This window comes from Drosophila tropicalis, unplaced genomic scaffold (genome assembly GCF_018151085.1).
Source record: "Drosophila tropicalis isolate 14030-0801.00 unplaced genomic scaffold, ASM1815108v1 contig_593, whole genome shotgun sequence".
NCBI classification, from domain to species: Eukaryota; Metazoa; Arthropoda; class Insecta; order Diptera; family Drosophilidae; genus Drosophila; species Drosophila tropicalis.
This window is the reverse complement of record NW_027173070.1, coordinates 4,493,774-4,510,502: the sequence shown is the minus strand read 5'-3', so window position 1 is coordinate 4,510,502 and position 16,729 is coordinate 4,493,774. Positions and strand designations below refer to the sequence as shown.

The 16,729-nt window shown below is 30.1% G+C and overlaps 1 protein-coding gene across 14 annotated transcripts in view; it reads right to left on the bottom strand.

Annotated features, from left to right (window-relative positions):
- Positions 1 to 16,729, bottom strand: part of lola (longitudinals lacking) — a 72,222-nt gene that overhangs the window by 29,592 nt on the left and 25,901 nt on the right. For 3 of the 14 annotated variants that reach the window (XM_068290032.1, XM_068290028.1, XM_068290031.1), the window contains exons 6-7: positions 4,913 to 5,317; positions 2,114 to 3,781 (exon numbers count right to left, since the gene is read on the bottom strand). The exons of 10 other annotated variants lie outside the window; for them this stretch is intronic. In XM_068290032.1, the coding sequence (XP_068146133.1) occupies positions 2,526 to 3,781; positions 4,913 to 5,317 (1,661 nt within the window). In that variant the 3' untranslated portion in view covers positions 2,114 to 2,525. Of the gene's footprint in view, positions 1 to 2,113; positions 3,782 to 4,912; positions 5,318 to 10,924; positions 13,149 to 13,289; positions 13,522 to 16,729 lie in introns of those variants that run through there. One more of the 14 variants, XM_068290049.1, reaches the window with a different exon arrangement.

Here is a 16,729-nt window from a genome sequence, read left to right as displayed (position 1 = left end):
TATCGGTGGATTGGGGTTTTGGGTTGTTGTTGTTGTTTGTATGTTTTGTTTGGTGTTTTTGGTGTGGTCACAACAGCACATAAAGTATGCATATAAAAAAAGAGAATAAAAAACAAAAGAAAAGAAGAACGAAAAATAAATAAAAGCATTACTTTCGAGACTGGACACAAAATCAAAAATCAAAACGAAACGAATTAAAAAACAAAAACTGAAACTTAACTAAAAATGAAGGGGAAAAAAACATTCACACAGATGTACACACACACAGCACGCACACACACGCACATATTAAAAAAGCAGAACTTAGGGGAAAAATATTTATAGCATTAATTAGTGAAAGCATAATTTAAAATCTAATTTACATGGAAATTGTATGGGTTAGACGCTTATGAGGAGGAGGCGAAAATGTTGAGAAAAACTAAATATTTATATATAAATATTTTAGAATTAAAAGTATATACAAAAACTTAAATAAATAAAAAAGAAAACTGAGCAACATTAAGGCCAATTAGTTGTTGTTTTTTTTTTGTTTTTGGTGCAGGGATATATAAAAAATACATTTATTTATAAAGAACAACAAAAAACAACCAAAAAAAAAAAGTAAGTAAATCAAATTAGTTAAACAATTAAAAGCTGCTGCAGGGATTTTGTTTGTTTTGTTGGTTTTGTAATTTTTTTTTTTTTTTTGTAGTTGTAGTTGAGGCAACAATCACACACATCCTACTTGGGACTTGGACATTTGGCTGCGGGAAGGATAATTCGTTCGGGTTCGGTTTTCAGTTCATGATGCTTTTTGGGTTTTAGTATCAACAACAACATTAGACAAAACGGGGGAAGAGCTTGCAAATTTTTTAATTTGTGGCTTAATTGTAGTTATTTTTTGTTGGCTTTGGTTTTTTTCTTTCTTTTTTTGATTTACAAACATTGCTAAACATGATTGGATTATTTGTTGCACTTAATTATAAATCAGTTAAGGAAGGTAAATTACAATTAAAAATTCCATGGCCAAGAAACGGGTGTACACCTTAACAATCCTTTACATCCAGAGTTAATGATCTAAAGAAAAAGAAAAATACGTTAGTCGAGGGCAAAACAAATTGTTAAATTAAACTAAAATGAAGAAATTTAAAAATAATAATCCATATTCTTTGCATCTCTTAGTGATATATATACATATATACACAGTCACCTGTAAGAAGAGAAAAATATATTAGTAAAGTTTCATTTAATTATTAAATAGTAATTTTAGTTCCTTTTCAAAATAAAGTTTAAGGTTGTTTTTTTTTTTTGGTTTTATTTATTTTTTTCGACATTTTTATTTATACAACTATGTTCAAAATATAATTTCTATAAGTATATTTATGTTTACATATATATTTGTATATTATATTAATTAAATGTTTTTGTTTCTTTTTTTTTTTTTTTTTTCTGTTTATTTTCAATCAATTAAAAGTGTCTAAATACACACACAAAAAAAAAAGATTAATTATTTAATTCAATTTGTATATTTCCAGTTGCAGACATACAAATCTTGTTAATAAAAATTAAAAAAATTTACAATAAATTTTTACTAAATATTGTTGAAGAAAAAAACTATGGAGAGAAACAACATTATTGTATCAAATTTTTATTTTTTTTTTTTTTTTTTGTTTATTTAAGCCTCCAATTGGGACAGTTTTACCATAAAATTTGTTATCTTTTCACTTAAATAAGTTACATGGAAAAAGATTATTTTCGTGTTTATGGTATAAAAAATGGGGGAGAAAAAAAGAACAATTATGTGCATTTTGTTGTTGTGGTAACATTTCTCTATATATATAACTTTGAAAATGTAAATTTGTTTTCTGTAATCTCTGCACAAAAAGTTTTATCTATTCTCAATGATTTTTTCTTTTTACTAGGTACTTTTCCTCCTTTTTTTGTTGTTTGTTTTTCTTTTGTGTCACCAAAAATTTTTAAGGTTTTTGTTTTGTTCTTCTAGTTCGTAACACACACAGAGACACATATAATAATTATACATTATACATATATATTTATACATATATATATATGCTTTATAAGGTCTAAAATTTCTAAAGATAATATTAATCATGTTTAATCAAATGTGTGTGTGTGTACTATATATATATACAGATATATATATTTGATATTGTGTATATATAAGTTTGTTGATTTCTGTAATTCTTTTTGTGTCATTTCCATGAAAATACTTGCACATAAATTTTCAGATTATTTTTTTTTTTAGTTTGTGATTCTGTTTCTTTCTGTCTGTCCTCTGCTTTTCATAGTTTTTGCACAATTACAACAAATGATTTTTGTTTTTTGTTTTTGTATTCAAATCTTAGATAAATTAAAGCCTATGCAAAAAGGTTTTTCTTTTTCCAAACTGTTTTTAAGCTTAAACTAAAAAATAATCAACAAATCAAAAAAGTTGTAAACTGATAAGAATTAAACATTAAACTTGCAGCAGATCCAAGAACTCAATGATCGTTCATTTCGTTTTGGGTCTCTACTCACTCGTCTATTTAGATTTTACGTCCACGTTTGCTCTCCAGTTGTGGCTTCTCCGGATGATGTTTACGCACATGGACTCCCAAATTGCCGCGCTGTTTGGCCTTGTAGGTGCAATAGGGACATGGATGACATGGCTCCTTGCCGCCACATTCGACATTCTCGTGACGTCGCAGTGTGGATTTCCAGCGATATTTCTTACCGCAATGACGACAAACGTAACGCGATTCGGGATCATCACATGGACCCAATGAAGAGTCACTTAGCGAGAGTTCATAGGTCATGCCACTTGGATCGCCCCCAGCATCGGATTCCTCTTTCATGGGTCGCGTTGTCAGTATGGTATAACTTTTGCTCGTATCATGGACATCCAATTCTTCGGGTAATATGCTATCGACGCCATCTTCTTCCTGCAAATGAATTGTGGTGTGATGATGTTGTTGCTGTTGCTGCTGCTGCTGCTGGTGATGATGGTCATCGGTCTGCACCACAGTTTGTATGTGATGCGTCTGCAATTGACTGGCGTGTATATGATGCGTTTGCTGTCCCTGATCCTGATGATGCTGTTGCACTGTCTGCAATTCCTGCGGCTCATGCTCAATTGTCGTTATGTGCGTCTCACCGCCCGATGTCTGCATATGCTCTGTGATCTCTGAGGGGGCAAATCCAATGCCGATTTTAGTGCCATCCGGCAACTCAATGTCATCGATTTCAGCATATTTCACAAGGTCACTAATGATGGCTGCCGAAGCATTTGGATTATTCAAATCAATTTCACTGATCTCATACTTGGTGCCATCGGCCAGCTCATGATGCTGATGGCTAATGCCTTCATGGGTCTCAACAATTTGCAAATTGCTCACTGTGGTGGGTCCAATAATTTTGCCCCGCGAATAACGTATCCGCGAGCCAATGGTGTTTGCCTTCTGATCGCTGGTCGTGGCCAATTGCACATTACGCAGGCCAACCAGATTAATTGTCTGACCCGGATGTGTTGTAATTATGCTTTGTACTTGCCCCGTGGCTTGCTGCAGCTGATGATGAGTTTGGTGGGAGCTTTGTGGAATTTCCTCGATTTGGATTTGTTGCTGCTGCTGTTGCTGCTGCTGTTGCTGCTGCTCTTGGTGATGCGATCCTGTGGCTTCCTGTGGCACATGCTGTATTATGTGATGAGGATGTATTATGGTTGTGGTGCTACTTGTGTGCGGATGATGATGATGAGCAGCAATCGTTGTGGAAGCTGGTACCATTTTCTTGATTTCAATAATCTCTGTAAATACATCAACAATTAACCAAAAAGAAGAAACACATTTCGATTAGTTAGGTTCAAATAAAGTGTCATTTAGGAAAGAAAATTCTAATCTAGAAGAAAACAAATATTGGCAAAGCTTTCCAAAGAAAATCTTACAAAGGTAAATTTTGGATGTTTCTGTATATAAGCTTTTGAATGTGCAAGTCATTGACTCGGGTTGATCTGTCGTTAATAAGTGGACGAACTAGGCATCCTTTTTTACCCTTAACTTTAAAACATAACCTGCAACCTCCCATAACCTGCAACCTGTTCAGAGTCCTCTCTTCCTCTACTAAAAATATCTATCTGTTTATAGCAAACTTAAAAACCATCTTTTGTATTCGTACTATGCATACTTGTCTATTTTTTGTATTGATAACAAATTTAATTATTAATATATTAAGTAATTAATTGAAAATATCTTTATAATTAGTTCTTGGTCATTAAAATTTGATCAGTTTAAGAGATAAAATTGAGAACCGAGGTTTTAGGAGGAGTAATTTCTCAGTTTTCTACATTTTTGCCGCTAATCTTTCTTTAATTTGTTAAACTTTTGAATCGGTAATTCACGTAAAAGATTCTATTCAATCAAACTTTTATTTCCAATTTATTTGTTCTGTCTTGATCAATAATGAACAAACAGATCTCCAACTGGCAAACCATAGATCAATCTTTCAAAGGTCGATAGTATATCCAAATGTATATTACTTCTTTTTTCTTAATTTCTTTTGTTATTTTAAAATGCAAAAGAATAACGAGAGATAGATTTAATGATCCTGTTAACGAGTGGGCGAATATCCTTATTGATACTCGACAGGTTCAGACAGAATTCATAAGCTAATACTACTTATACATATTTTTGACCAATCTAAGGGAACTATCTGATATAGTCGATGCAGCCTTGTAGCTAGAAATGTCTAAGAAGAGTCTGAGTTGATTTAGACGAAAGAACATGGTCATGGCTATATGAGCACGTCCCCTCGTGCTTATTAACTAGATACAGTTTATATACTTCTCAATGGCATCAAAATAAAAGATTTTATAAACTTTCTAGACTAGCTAAAGAGGTGTGAAATTGTCTCAGGTATTGAGTTTCTTTTCGAGACTTACCACATTCCGAAGATGGCAATTTGATGGGTGTGCTTGTCAAGGTAGTTAGAGTGGGTTTAACATCCGCATGGCTAGCGGCGGCGGCATTCAATAGTTCGGTTATGGTCTGTGTGGGTTGACCAGCTGGTCCGGTGACAGTGACAGCAGCCGTCTGTTGATGATGCTGATGTGAATGATGTTGCTGCTGCTGCTGCTGCTGTTGCTGATGATGATGATGATCTTCCTCCGCTTGATTGGAACCCAATTTGGCAGCCGTAATGTTGCCCAGCTTCTTGACATGCAAAACGAAGCCATCTTTGTTCTGTGTTATGACTATATCATTACTCTCCAGCAGACAATCATCCAGTTCGAATTCATCTGGTGTGGTTTCGGTCTGTTCGCCCTTATCCTGCTTGGAGGAGGAAGCTATAGTAAACATATATGATTGGAGAGAAAAAGAGATTAGTTGAGTATACAAAAACAAGAATTACCAAACTCATAAACGTTTCCTCTTTCCTGCATCTGTATAAAACACACTTCACTTCATTTTTTTTTTTAAGTTTCGTTTCGAAAAGAAAGAAAAAAAAAAACAAGCAAACAATTTTCTTCCCGTTTTCATCAGAATTAGTGCTTACGGCTATAATTGTATGTGAGGATATGTGTGTGGGTGTGTGTGTGTGGTAAGATGAGTTTAAAGGACAATAACATAACACCATTAAATGATATAAAAAATTTTCTCTATACATATATAAACACCTTGCCAATAAATTATAATTATAAAAAAAAATAGATATATAGAAAATGTCTTAAGCTCTAAAGTAAATTCAATAATGACACATTTAGAATTTGTTTTCTTTTTTATAGAAAATTTTTTTTTTTATTAACAATCTAAGAGAAAAAACTTTACTTTTAGCATTAAATTTTAGATCCCTTATGTTTCGTTCATTTCCTTTCTTTAGGCAACTCACCTGATGCCTATGAATAGAGTTTAAAAAGAGATCAAATCAACTTCATCACACAAGTCTATAACTAAATTTTAAAAAAAATATATTTGTATATAAATTTATCCTACGATTTCATCAAACAGGTTCTTTGCCAGTTTTGGTCTCGAAAAGGCCACGAGGTTGTCTTGTTTGTGTCTGTTCCATCAATTGTTGTTGATTGTCATCATTGAAATGCTCAGGATGTTGGGTTTTAATATGTATATTAAGACTATGCTTATAACGGGCAACATATTGACAATGGCGACACTTTTCAGTTGGCCTCAAGCCGCACTCATAACGCAAATGTCGTGAGAGATTCTTCTTATACGTGTAGGCCTTATCACAGCGTGGACAGATATGCGGCGATGCCGTGGATATGGAGGTAACCTCTCGCACCAGATTCAATGATGTTATGGACTTCCATTCTAAAATATGAAGAAAGAAAACATAATAGGTTAATACACACACACACGAATACACACATAGTAATAATAACAATAATACTGTATACTAAAAGTAACTAAAACAAACTCTAATAAAAACAATATCAACTTCAATGTGTTTGGGTATGAGTGGAAAATGAGTTGAAAGATGAATGGATATATATATAAATATAGTCATAATATAGCCATTTACCGATTTGTCAACTAAAAGCTACTTACTCAAAAACGAACTACAACGTTTTACGTTTTTTTTTGTTTCTCAAAAACTAAAACTAAAACACAATAAACATAAAGTAAACAAAATATAATTGGTATAAAGTAAAATCTTACCAGCTTATTTTAGAGCAGGTTGTTTAAAAAAAAAATATGTTTACATATAAATGTTTAAACTTGTTTATCTCTTAGCTGCAGGTAGTACCGTCTACTAAGACATTTAACGGTAGCATTGGACCAATGACCTGCCAATGACCTGACTCAACTTGCAAAATAAAACTCTTTAAAAATTATATATTAAGTAATTGAACTTAAACATAACTTATAGACAGAAGAAGCTGCCTGCTTCACGTTGAGACCTGAAATGATATATGCAAAAAAATATATATATTTATAAATTTATAATTATTAGTTATTTTGCCCACCATTTGTCCTTGCAAAATAAAAACATGAAAAAGGTTTTTTTTTCTTTTTTTTTGGGGTTTCAACATTTCAATATCAATCTTTATTATGGGTTTTGGTTTCGGTTTTTGTTTCTTGCAAATTTTGTTACCACTTTTTATCAAATTTTTGTTTTGTTTTTTTTTTTTGGTTTGTTGTTGTCATTCAAACATTGTGTGTATATATATAAACGACTCCACAGTTTTCACAATTTTCCTTTTTGCAAAAATAATATAACAATTAATAAAAACTGAATCTCAAATTTGTTTTTGGGTTTTTTTTTTTGTTTTGTTTCTTTTAATTTCATTAACGTTTTCATTATGTTTCTTTTTGCTCGTTATGTGTGTGTGTGTGTGTCAGTGTGTTTGTTTATGTATGTCAGTGTGTTTGTTCATGTGTGTGTGTGTCTGTGTGTTTACTATATATTTTGTTATTATTACAATTTATTAATAATATTAATTGGTATTTTTTTCTTATATTTCTTGGTTGTTGTTGTTGTTGTTAAGGTACTAACAATATCAGCTTCATTTTATATATATATAATTTTTTTTGGTTTTGTTTTTGTTTTTTTTTTTTTTTAATTTTCTTGTGTATAAATTTGTTTCATAATTTCGCCTTTTCCGTGGTTTCGTTTTTTTTTCTCTCTCTTCTTTTTTGTTTTGTTTTGTTTTAACAATAAATATATATGTTTTATAATGTATATATATGTATATATAAACACTTTACTTGGTTGTTTTGTTCATATTTTTGTTTTGTTTTTGTTTTTTATTTTTTAATATATATATACAGATATATATATATATCTATATGTATATATATATTTCGCTACAAAAAATAAACAACATTCGTTTTTGCTTTTTTGTTTCTGTTACAAGTTACAATTTGTTTTTTATGTTTCTTTTTGCTGTTGTTCTTGTTGTTGTTGTTGCTGTTGCTGTTGGTAATTATTGTTTTATGTGTCTGCTAAATATGGCAATATGTTGCTTGTTTGTTTCTTTACTTTTGATACCAAATACACTTTTACTAAAACTTGTTTCCATTTCTTATTTTTGTTCAGTTTAAATATATATATATAATATATATATATAGGTATATGTATATGTCCTTGTATATATGTATATGTGTGTTGTATATATATTTTTTGGTTGGTTTCTTTGGAGTATATTTGTTCATCTTTCATCCGTCTTCAACATCTTATTGACTACAACTTTGTTTAGGCTATTTTGCTAGATCGTCTCTAGTTATAAATATTAATTAATATAATATATAATATAATAATCATAATCATAATAATAACAATAACAAGTTAATAATATTATCAAATTAATAAGATAAAAACAATGTTAAAAAACAAAAAACATTAAATGTTCTAATTCTTTTTTTTTTTTGGTTGTTTATTTTTTTATTTTTTTTTTAAATTAGTCTAAAGCTTTAACAGAAAAAAAAAACATTAGAAAGCGCAAAAATAAAAACAAAGTAATTTTGCTAGTTATTATTACAGTTTAGTTTAACAGACAGAATAAAAAAAAAAAAAAAGAGGCTAATTCAAATTCAACTATAGAAAAAAATATATCCAATTTATCTTGTTCTCAATCGATTGGAGAAGAATTCACAAACATTTTTCATTTCAAAATTGACTTTAAGGTGGCGTAGATTGGAACAAGATAAAAAGTAATCGGGTTAAACAAATTGCAAGTTAATTAAAACTAAGCAAACCTTTTTTTTGTTTTATTTTATTGTTGGTTTTTGTTTTTGTTTTAGTAGTTTAGAGCTAAATTGTCTCGGCTACTTTTCTCTTCTCTCTGTATATAGATTTTTTTGTTTTGTTTTTTAGGTATATAATTCGAGTTTTGTCAATGCTATTGTTGCTTTAACTTTAAAGTTTTATTATTATTTGTTTTGCTATTGGTAATTTCTTTTATTGTACTGTCCATATATAGCTCTAGGTATATATGCATGTATCTATGGTTTTTATATGAATCTTTTTGCTTTGCTTAAACCAAATATATGTCAACAATCAACAAACAATATATACATACAGTTGCGAACTTAATAATAGCACCACTTGCTGAGGTAATGTGTTCAAAGGATTCCTAGGCTTATTTTAAGGTTCTAGGAATATGTGAATACGTTTTTGAACGTAAAATACTTTCTACTAATGGAAGCAGAAAAAAAATTCTATCAAAATCCAACGTTTTCAAAGATTTTTACAAAAAACCTTGATATACTCAAAAAATACCCGAAACTAAAAATAACACCACTTTTCAAATATTTACTCAAAATTAAAAAATAACAGAAAAAAACAAAATTCATTAACAAGTTATGATCAGATATCAAAAATAGTATTAAATAATAAACTTTATACTTTGTTGCATTGCCCTTATTGGCAATAACCGCAGCACATCGTCCTGGTATTGAGTCAACCAAGTCTTGACAGCATTTGACCGTTATTTTTGCCCAGGACTTCTGGATTACTTCCCAAAACTTCTCAATTTTTGTTGGTAATGAAACAGCAACTGCTTTTTTAATATCAGACCAAAGATTTTCAATGAGATTTTGGTCTGGTGACTGTCCCAGCCACTTAATTACATTCAGATAATTCGCTGAGCACCACTTCCTGGCTTTCTTACTGGTGTGCTTTGGGCTGATGTCCTGTTGAAAGGGTCATATTAGCTGTATATTATCCTCAGCGTATAGTGGCAACACCGTCTATAAGATATTTACATGAACTTGCTGATCCATAATCGATTTGTGGACTGATATGTGACCGACACCATAATAAGACTAACAGCCCCATACCAATGACACTGATTCTAGACTCTAGGGTGAATTTGGAGTTGAATTCCAGGTTCTGTGGACGCCAGACGTATGGTCTATAGCCTTTTCTACGATATTTTACAATTTTATTTTCATCAGTCCATTGTACGTTCCTCCAGTTTTGGACAAGCCAATTCTCATGATCTTTGACCAACTTAAGGCGATTGGCATTATGTCTAGCGTTCAAAAGTGGAGGCTTTCTTCGACTGGAATCTTTTGAATTGATCTTCCGGAGGTAGTTGCGAACAATTTGGACCCTAGTTTGGGGCTTAAAGTCCTTTTTAAGATCTGTTAGAGCCTTAAAAGAATCCTTATTGCTCTGTCGCATTAAGGGACCGACTTTTTGCTGCTTCAGTCTTGGCTTTCGTCTGCGAGTTTAAGGCTTCTGTTTCAAATAGATCGCTATTCGGATCACTCTGTTGGAAGTACCAACCAGTTTTCCATCTTCAAGATCCGATTTTTTCTCCAAAACCTGGTTTTGGATGACGTTTCGCTTTTTTCCGGGGGCAGTGTTTTCCCCGACCCATTATATCTAAAAGTCTCGGATATTTTGTAGTACTGTTGCTTTTAAAATCGACTTTGAACCAGGGACTGTTAAATATGTGTTTTTTGCTATGCAATTCTGCGAAATTTAACGGTATTTTGCAAAATACTGCAAGTGGTGCTATTTTTAGTTTCGGGTATTTTTTGAGTATATCAAGGTTTTTTGTAAAAATCTTTGAAAACGTTGGATTTTGATAGAATTTTTTTTCTGCTTCCATTAGTAGAAAGTATTTTACGTTCAAAAACATATTCACATGTTCCTAGAACCTTAAAATAAGCCTAGGGAATCCTTTGAATACATTACCTCAGCAAGTGGTGCTATTTTTAAGTTCGCAGCTGTATATGTATATATGTATATGTACGTGTGTATATATATAAAAACAAATCTATAACATAATTTTTGCCCTAACTAATATATATTATTCTTGTTTTTTTTTTTTCTTCTATCTTTAAATTGTTTTTTTTCTTTCTTTTTTTTTTAACCTTGTTACTTTGTAAGTTATATAATTTGTTTTTAATAATTTATTATATTTAAATTTGTTTAATGGCACTCATAGCAATTGTTTTTTTTTTTTTTTTTTGTTGTTTTTGTGTTTTTGTTTAGTTTTGGTTAAAAACACAAGTATTCTTTGTATGTATTAGTATGCAATTGAACAACATATTCTTAATGTTCACTTTTGTTAATTCTAATTCCTAAGCTTTTCGTATCCTTCTGCTCATGCTCCTTCTCATTTTCTCGTTTGTTTAAACAAATCGTTAGAAACAACTATATATAATAAGTGATGAGTATATCATTTTGATCTCTGGGGGGGAGGGGTTTCTTTCTCTCCTTTGTTTGTTTCTCATTCATCATTTCGTGGCGGGTCTTGAGGGACATATGACTTTTGGTTTAGCTTGGAGTTTTCATTTCTTTTTTGTTTGGTGGATTTTAATTTCAAAAAATGATGGCACAAATGAGAGGCGCTGCTTCTCCTCGAATATATATATATATGTATAAATTTTTGACTATTTCTTTTGCTTGATTCTCAATTGGCTTACTTTCAACAATAATATAAACACAGGATTATTCATCATTCTCCTCTTTAACAGACAACATTTTTGCTAACATAGCATATATACATATATGCACATATATATACATTATATAGATGATGTACATGCATATGTAGTAATTTAATATATTATGTATTTTAATTTAATGTTTGTTCTTTGAACCAACAAATCGTTTATATGGCCTCTCTATTCTCACACTTTCTATCTTCTAGCTGCCCTTTGCACTTCTCATTATCCCAAACAACATCATATATTTGTTCTTTCTACATCCTTGCAGAACTAATCGATCGGAGGGACCACTGACCAATTGTAAAGCTTCTTCTTTTGTATATGGCTAGACTACTTCAGAATCAGTTAAGATCAGAATACTATATATTATTATACTGCAGCAAGAGAGGCTTTACACAATATTCTTTTCACATGTTTTCCTTGTCCTTGTCCTTGGTCGTTTTAGCAACTTCTGCAAGGATGTTTTTGTTTTTACTGCTTTGGCATGCCAAAGTCTTGAGTTTCTTTCCATTTTTAAATTAGTTTTTAGCTTCTATGAAATTGAAAATATATGTTGTTGTTGTTGTTGCTGCTGTTTTGTTCATTGTTCAACAACACAAATTTCATTTTTTCATTATTATTATTGTTATTATTTTATATATATATTGTATATATGTGTATATATATTTATATATATTTTGATATATATATATATATAATATATTTGGCAACAAATAAACACAGTACGTTTTTGTTATATATGTTTTTGTTTCGGTTTTCACTATTATATATATATATATTTTGTTAATTTCACTAAGTTGTTTTTTGTTGTTTGGTTGGTTGGTTTGTTGTTGTTGTTGTTGTTGTTCTTGTTGTTTCGACTAAAATTACGTAGTTTTGGTTAGTTTGACTAAAATTGTTTTTGCTCTTAGCTTCCTTGCGTCGTGTGTGTTCATTATTTTGTTTTGTTATAATTTTTTGTTTTTTGTTTTGTTTTGTTTTGTTTGCCTCTCTCTTACAATTACTAAAATTCTATATAAAATGTTTCATTACTGACTGCTGGTTGTATAGGTATATATGTATGTATATATAGACCATATAGATCGTTGCACACACACACACATATATGTTTGTATATATGCATGTATATATAGATATATATATGCTTGATCTATACTTTTTTTCTTCTCCTTTCTCTTTAATAGCTATGCTTTTTGTTGTTCTTTTTTGTTTTTGTTTTTGTCAACATTTCTATGCTCAGTTTTAACAATATTGATTCATTTTTTTTTTTTAGTTTTTTGTTTTTGTTTTTTGTTTATAAATGATGTGGCATCCAATAAATTCGTTTTGTTGTTGTTTGTTATTTGTAATTGTTCTTGTGTTTCCTTCTTCTTTTTCTTTTTTGCATTTTTGTTTCCTTTTGTTTCGTTTTAGCTAAGTTTTTATTTTTTCTATTTTCTTGTTAAATTTTCAATATTATTTTAACATTTTGCTTTTGTTCATTGTTAATTATGTTGCTTCTTGTTGTTATTGCTGCTGCTGTTGTTGTTTTGGTTGTTGTTCTTGTTGCTGTTGTTGCTCTTGTTGCTTTTGTTGTTGTTTCTGCTTTTGCCTTTTTGCCTAAGCTTATTCTATTTGATTTTAAAGAAAACATTATCTCATAAGTAATATTTGACACAAACACCAGACTCAAGGTGTCGCTTTAGGTGGGAGCTTTGTGAAAATGCTTTGCCGCACATCAGACAGCGAAATTTTTTCTGTCCACCACATTCATATCTATGTAGAGAATAAGAGTAAGAAGAAAATAATCATAAAGAATTGTGTTCGTTGTTGAGACCAATTAAATTGAATAACTTTACCCTTCCCGCCCCCCTATTCAGGTACATATATGTATATAGTATATAGTTATCTGCTCACCTGATATGTCGTTGCAATGAACTGGCATCTTTGTAGCTCTTTAGGCAATTATATCGAGGACACTGATAGCGTCCATCTGGATTGATAAATTTAAACAAATCGGAGAATTTAAGCTCATACCAATAATCACGTATTAAAGATTGGGCTGCCGCTGCCGAGCTGCCACCGCCACCCGATCCTCCGCCTGGAGTTGGTGGCGGTGTTTGGCTGGAATTGGAGTAACTGCTCGGTGCTATAAGAAATAAAAACAAAAAGAAAGAAAATTGCCAAAGAAAAGAGAGAAAATTCATTGCATGAGTTTTTTTTCAATTGTTTTTCTTACTTAAAGAACTAAATCACAGAAAGATAGAAAGAGAGAGAGAGTTAAGATAGAGAGACTTAGTTTTGCACAAAAAAAAAATAAATTTGGATATCCAAAAGTTTAGTTAATTTTGGTTTTTTGAGAAAAAAAAAAAAAAATCAACACAAAAAATATGTTGTAATAAGTAAAAGTTGTAAAAAAATTTGTGATATTTACAGTTAGTGTGGTTTGGTGTTGTTGTTGTTCTAGTTTTTTTTGGTTTCATATTTAAAAATTGAACTTTTTATGTGATTTGTTTTTTTTTTTTTTTTTTTTTTTTGTGAAGCGTGAGAGCATTTAGGCTACAGGCAGAAAGTTGCAGTTGATTTGAGTTGGTGAAGATGATTTGTTTGATTGATTGATTGATTGACTGATTGATTGACTGACTGATTGATGATGACTTTGTATGAGGCGTTGGTGTTGGGCTTTACGGCAGCTGCAATGAAACATTTTTAGTAGAGAATAACACACAAGACAGAGAAACACAGTGACTGAGAGAGAGGGAGGAGAGAGAGAGAGTGGAATGGATTTTACCCCAACAAAAAAAAATTGTTAACAATTACTTTTATAATACTCATTTTTATTCAAATTACAAAAATATTGATACCTCAGTGTGAGTGTATATATATATATACGATTTGGGGGTTATATATAAAAAATATTTCATCTTTTCTGCATAGTTATCAAAAATAGTTGTATAAAAAAGTTACATTTACATTTTAGTGGGGTCAAAAATTCATGTGTGGCAAAAGATTTGTAAATGTAACTTTATATCTAATACCTAATTATATTTTTATATATATATATATATTTATTTCTTTTGATTCTTATATTACTAACTATATAGTTGGTTTTTATTTTGTTTTTTTTTTTTTCTTCATGTTTCACTGACACAATTTGTTCACAAATTCGTTCGGTTTGAAAAAAAAAAAAAACGAATAATAACTTTACTTTACTTTACTTTAGTTTTTGTTTTATTTTGGCTGCTTGGGGTTTTTTTTTTGTTATTTATGTTAATTTATTATATAAAAAATATATTTTGTATATATTTGAACTATTTTTTTTTTCTTTCTTTGTTTATTTGTGTGTAGATGAACTTCTTGTACTGTTTGTTGCTTTTGTAACACTTGTGTAAACTTTGTATTTGAGATCTTTCATTATGATTATCTTTAAGTTAGTAGTAGTTATAGTTGTTGTTTTTGTTGTTGTAGCTGTTGGTTTGTTTAATTAATCAAGTTTTTAAGGAACTTATTTGTAGCATTGTAAGCGACTCTATATAAAAATATATATATAAATAGTTTATACGAAATTTTCTTTTCTTATTTTTGGTTTCATTTTTTTTTTTTTTTTTTTTTTTTTTTTGGCATGGCCTTAGACTAGAACCTAAGTCTTGAATTAATTTCACTGTCTTTATATTTGTTTTTGGTTTCTTTAAATTAGGAATGCAAAAGTTTCTTTATCAAAATCTACTCTCAGTAGTCTTTAAACCTTAAATATGACTTAGTTTCAGTTTCCAGTGATTTGTTTTCGTTTCTTTGTTTGTTTTTTTTTCACTTAAAATTTAACTTAAAAACATAATGAGTAAGTAAAATTGCGCTGGCTAAAGCATAAAATATTATATGTTTGCAAAAAATGGCAAAGAGAACTTAAATCTAAAATGAGAGAGCGTTCGACAACGATTGCAATGCAAAACACATTTTCAATTTGAATTTTAAATTAATTTTTTTTTTTTTTTGGCAAATGGTTTTTGGTTCGTTTAGGTCGTAGGTTTTGGCCCTTTAACTTTGTTTTTTCTTTTTGGTATGGCATTTCATTTGCATAATTTACATTAAATTTATGCAAAATGTAAAGTAAAAGCAAGACATAAAAAGTAAAAAAAAAAAAAAAAAAAAAAGCAAAGTAAATGTAAATTAAGAGAGCATAAATCGTATATTGCATTGCAGTCGATGAATAGTTAAAGTTATCTAAAACCTAAACTTAACAAAGTTAATTTTTATTTTCGATTGTTTTTTTTTTCCTTATTTTTTTTGGACGACAAGTTAAATTTATTCGAGGTATATTTTAATCTTTGGTGGATTGATTTAAGCGGTTTCCCATTTAGTTTGCAGGCAATTGGTGGCCTGCATTTGAAATGCCAATGGCAAGAAATCCTTTTTCATTTTGGCAAAATGGGTTTTAATGTGCTTGGTCAAGTTGTCGCTGCGTTTGGCTGCATAATTACAACTTGGACATTGGAATATTGGACGCTCCGTGGTGAATCGGCACTCGAAACGACGATGACGGCTAAGACTTTTACGGGTTTTATACGATTTGCCGCATTGATCGCAGGCATGTTGATACCAGGTTAAAACAAAATCTGCAATTTGCCAAGATAGAGAGAGAGAGAGAGAAAGAGAGAGAGTGGAGAGAAGAGAAGAGAAAACACACAACGCGTAGGTGGTGGTAATGGGTGAGATGGTGTTGTTGTTGTAGTTGTTGTTGATGGTGAAGGGGTAAAAGATGTTTTTTTTCTTTTTTCTGTTGTTGACTTTCTTATATTGATATATATATATATATAGAGAGCGAGTTATATAGGTAGAAATGACTGTATGATATTGTTGACTGACTGTTGAATATTTGTTTTTTCTGTTTTTTTATCGTTTATATTTTTTTTCTGTTTTGAGCAAGTCAAAAAAGGCTACAAAAGAAAAAAGAAACGACGCTACAGAAAAACCATAAAAAACAAAGAAAAACATAAATAAAAATTTACAATTATAAATTAAAAATAAAATTAAATTTTATAAATATATTTGTATATATGACTTGGCATTCCAAAAATAAAACATTTTGACGGGTAAATTAACAAAAAAAAAAATAAATATTATACTATAAACTAAAAAAAAATATCTATAATATATAGTTATATGTATAGGATATATAATTTATCACTTAAATGCAAAACCCCAAAGAAATATTTGATAAAGAGGAAAAATTTTAGAGAGAGAGAGAGAGAGAGAAGCTGTGTGATGATTGGTTTATATATATATATTTATGTTTATATATATGTAAAAGTTGAAGAAGAAAAACATCAAGTGTTAAATAAATTTATTTTGATTATTAT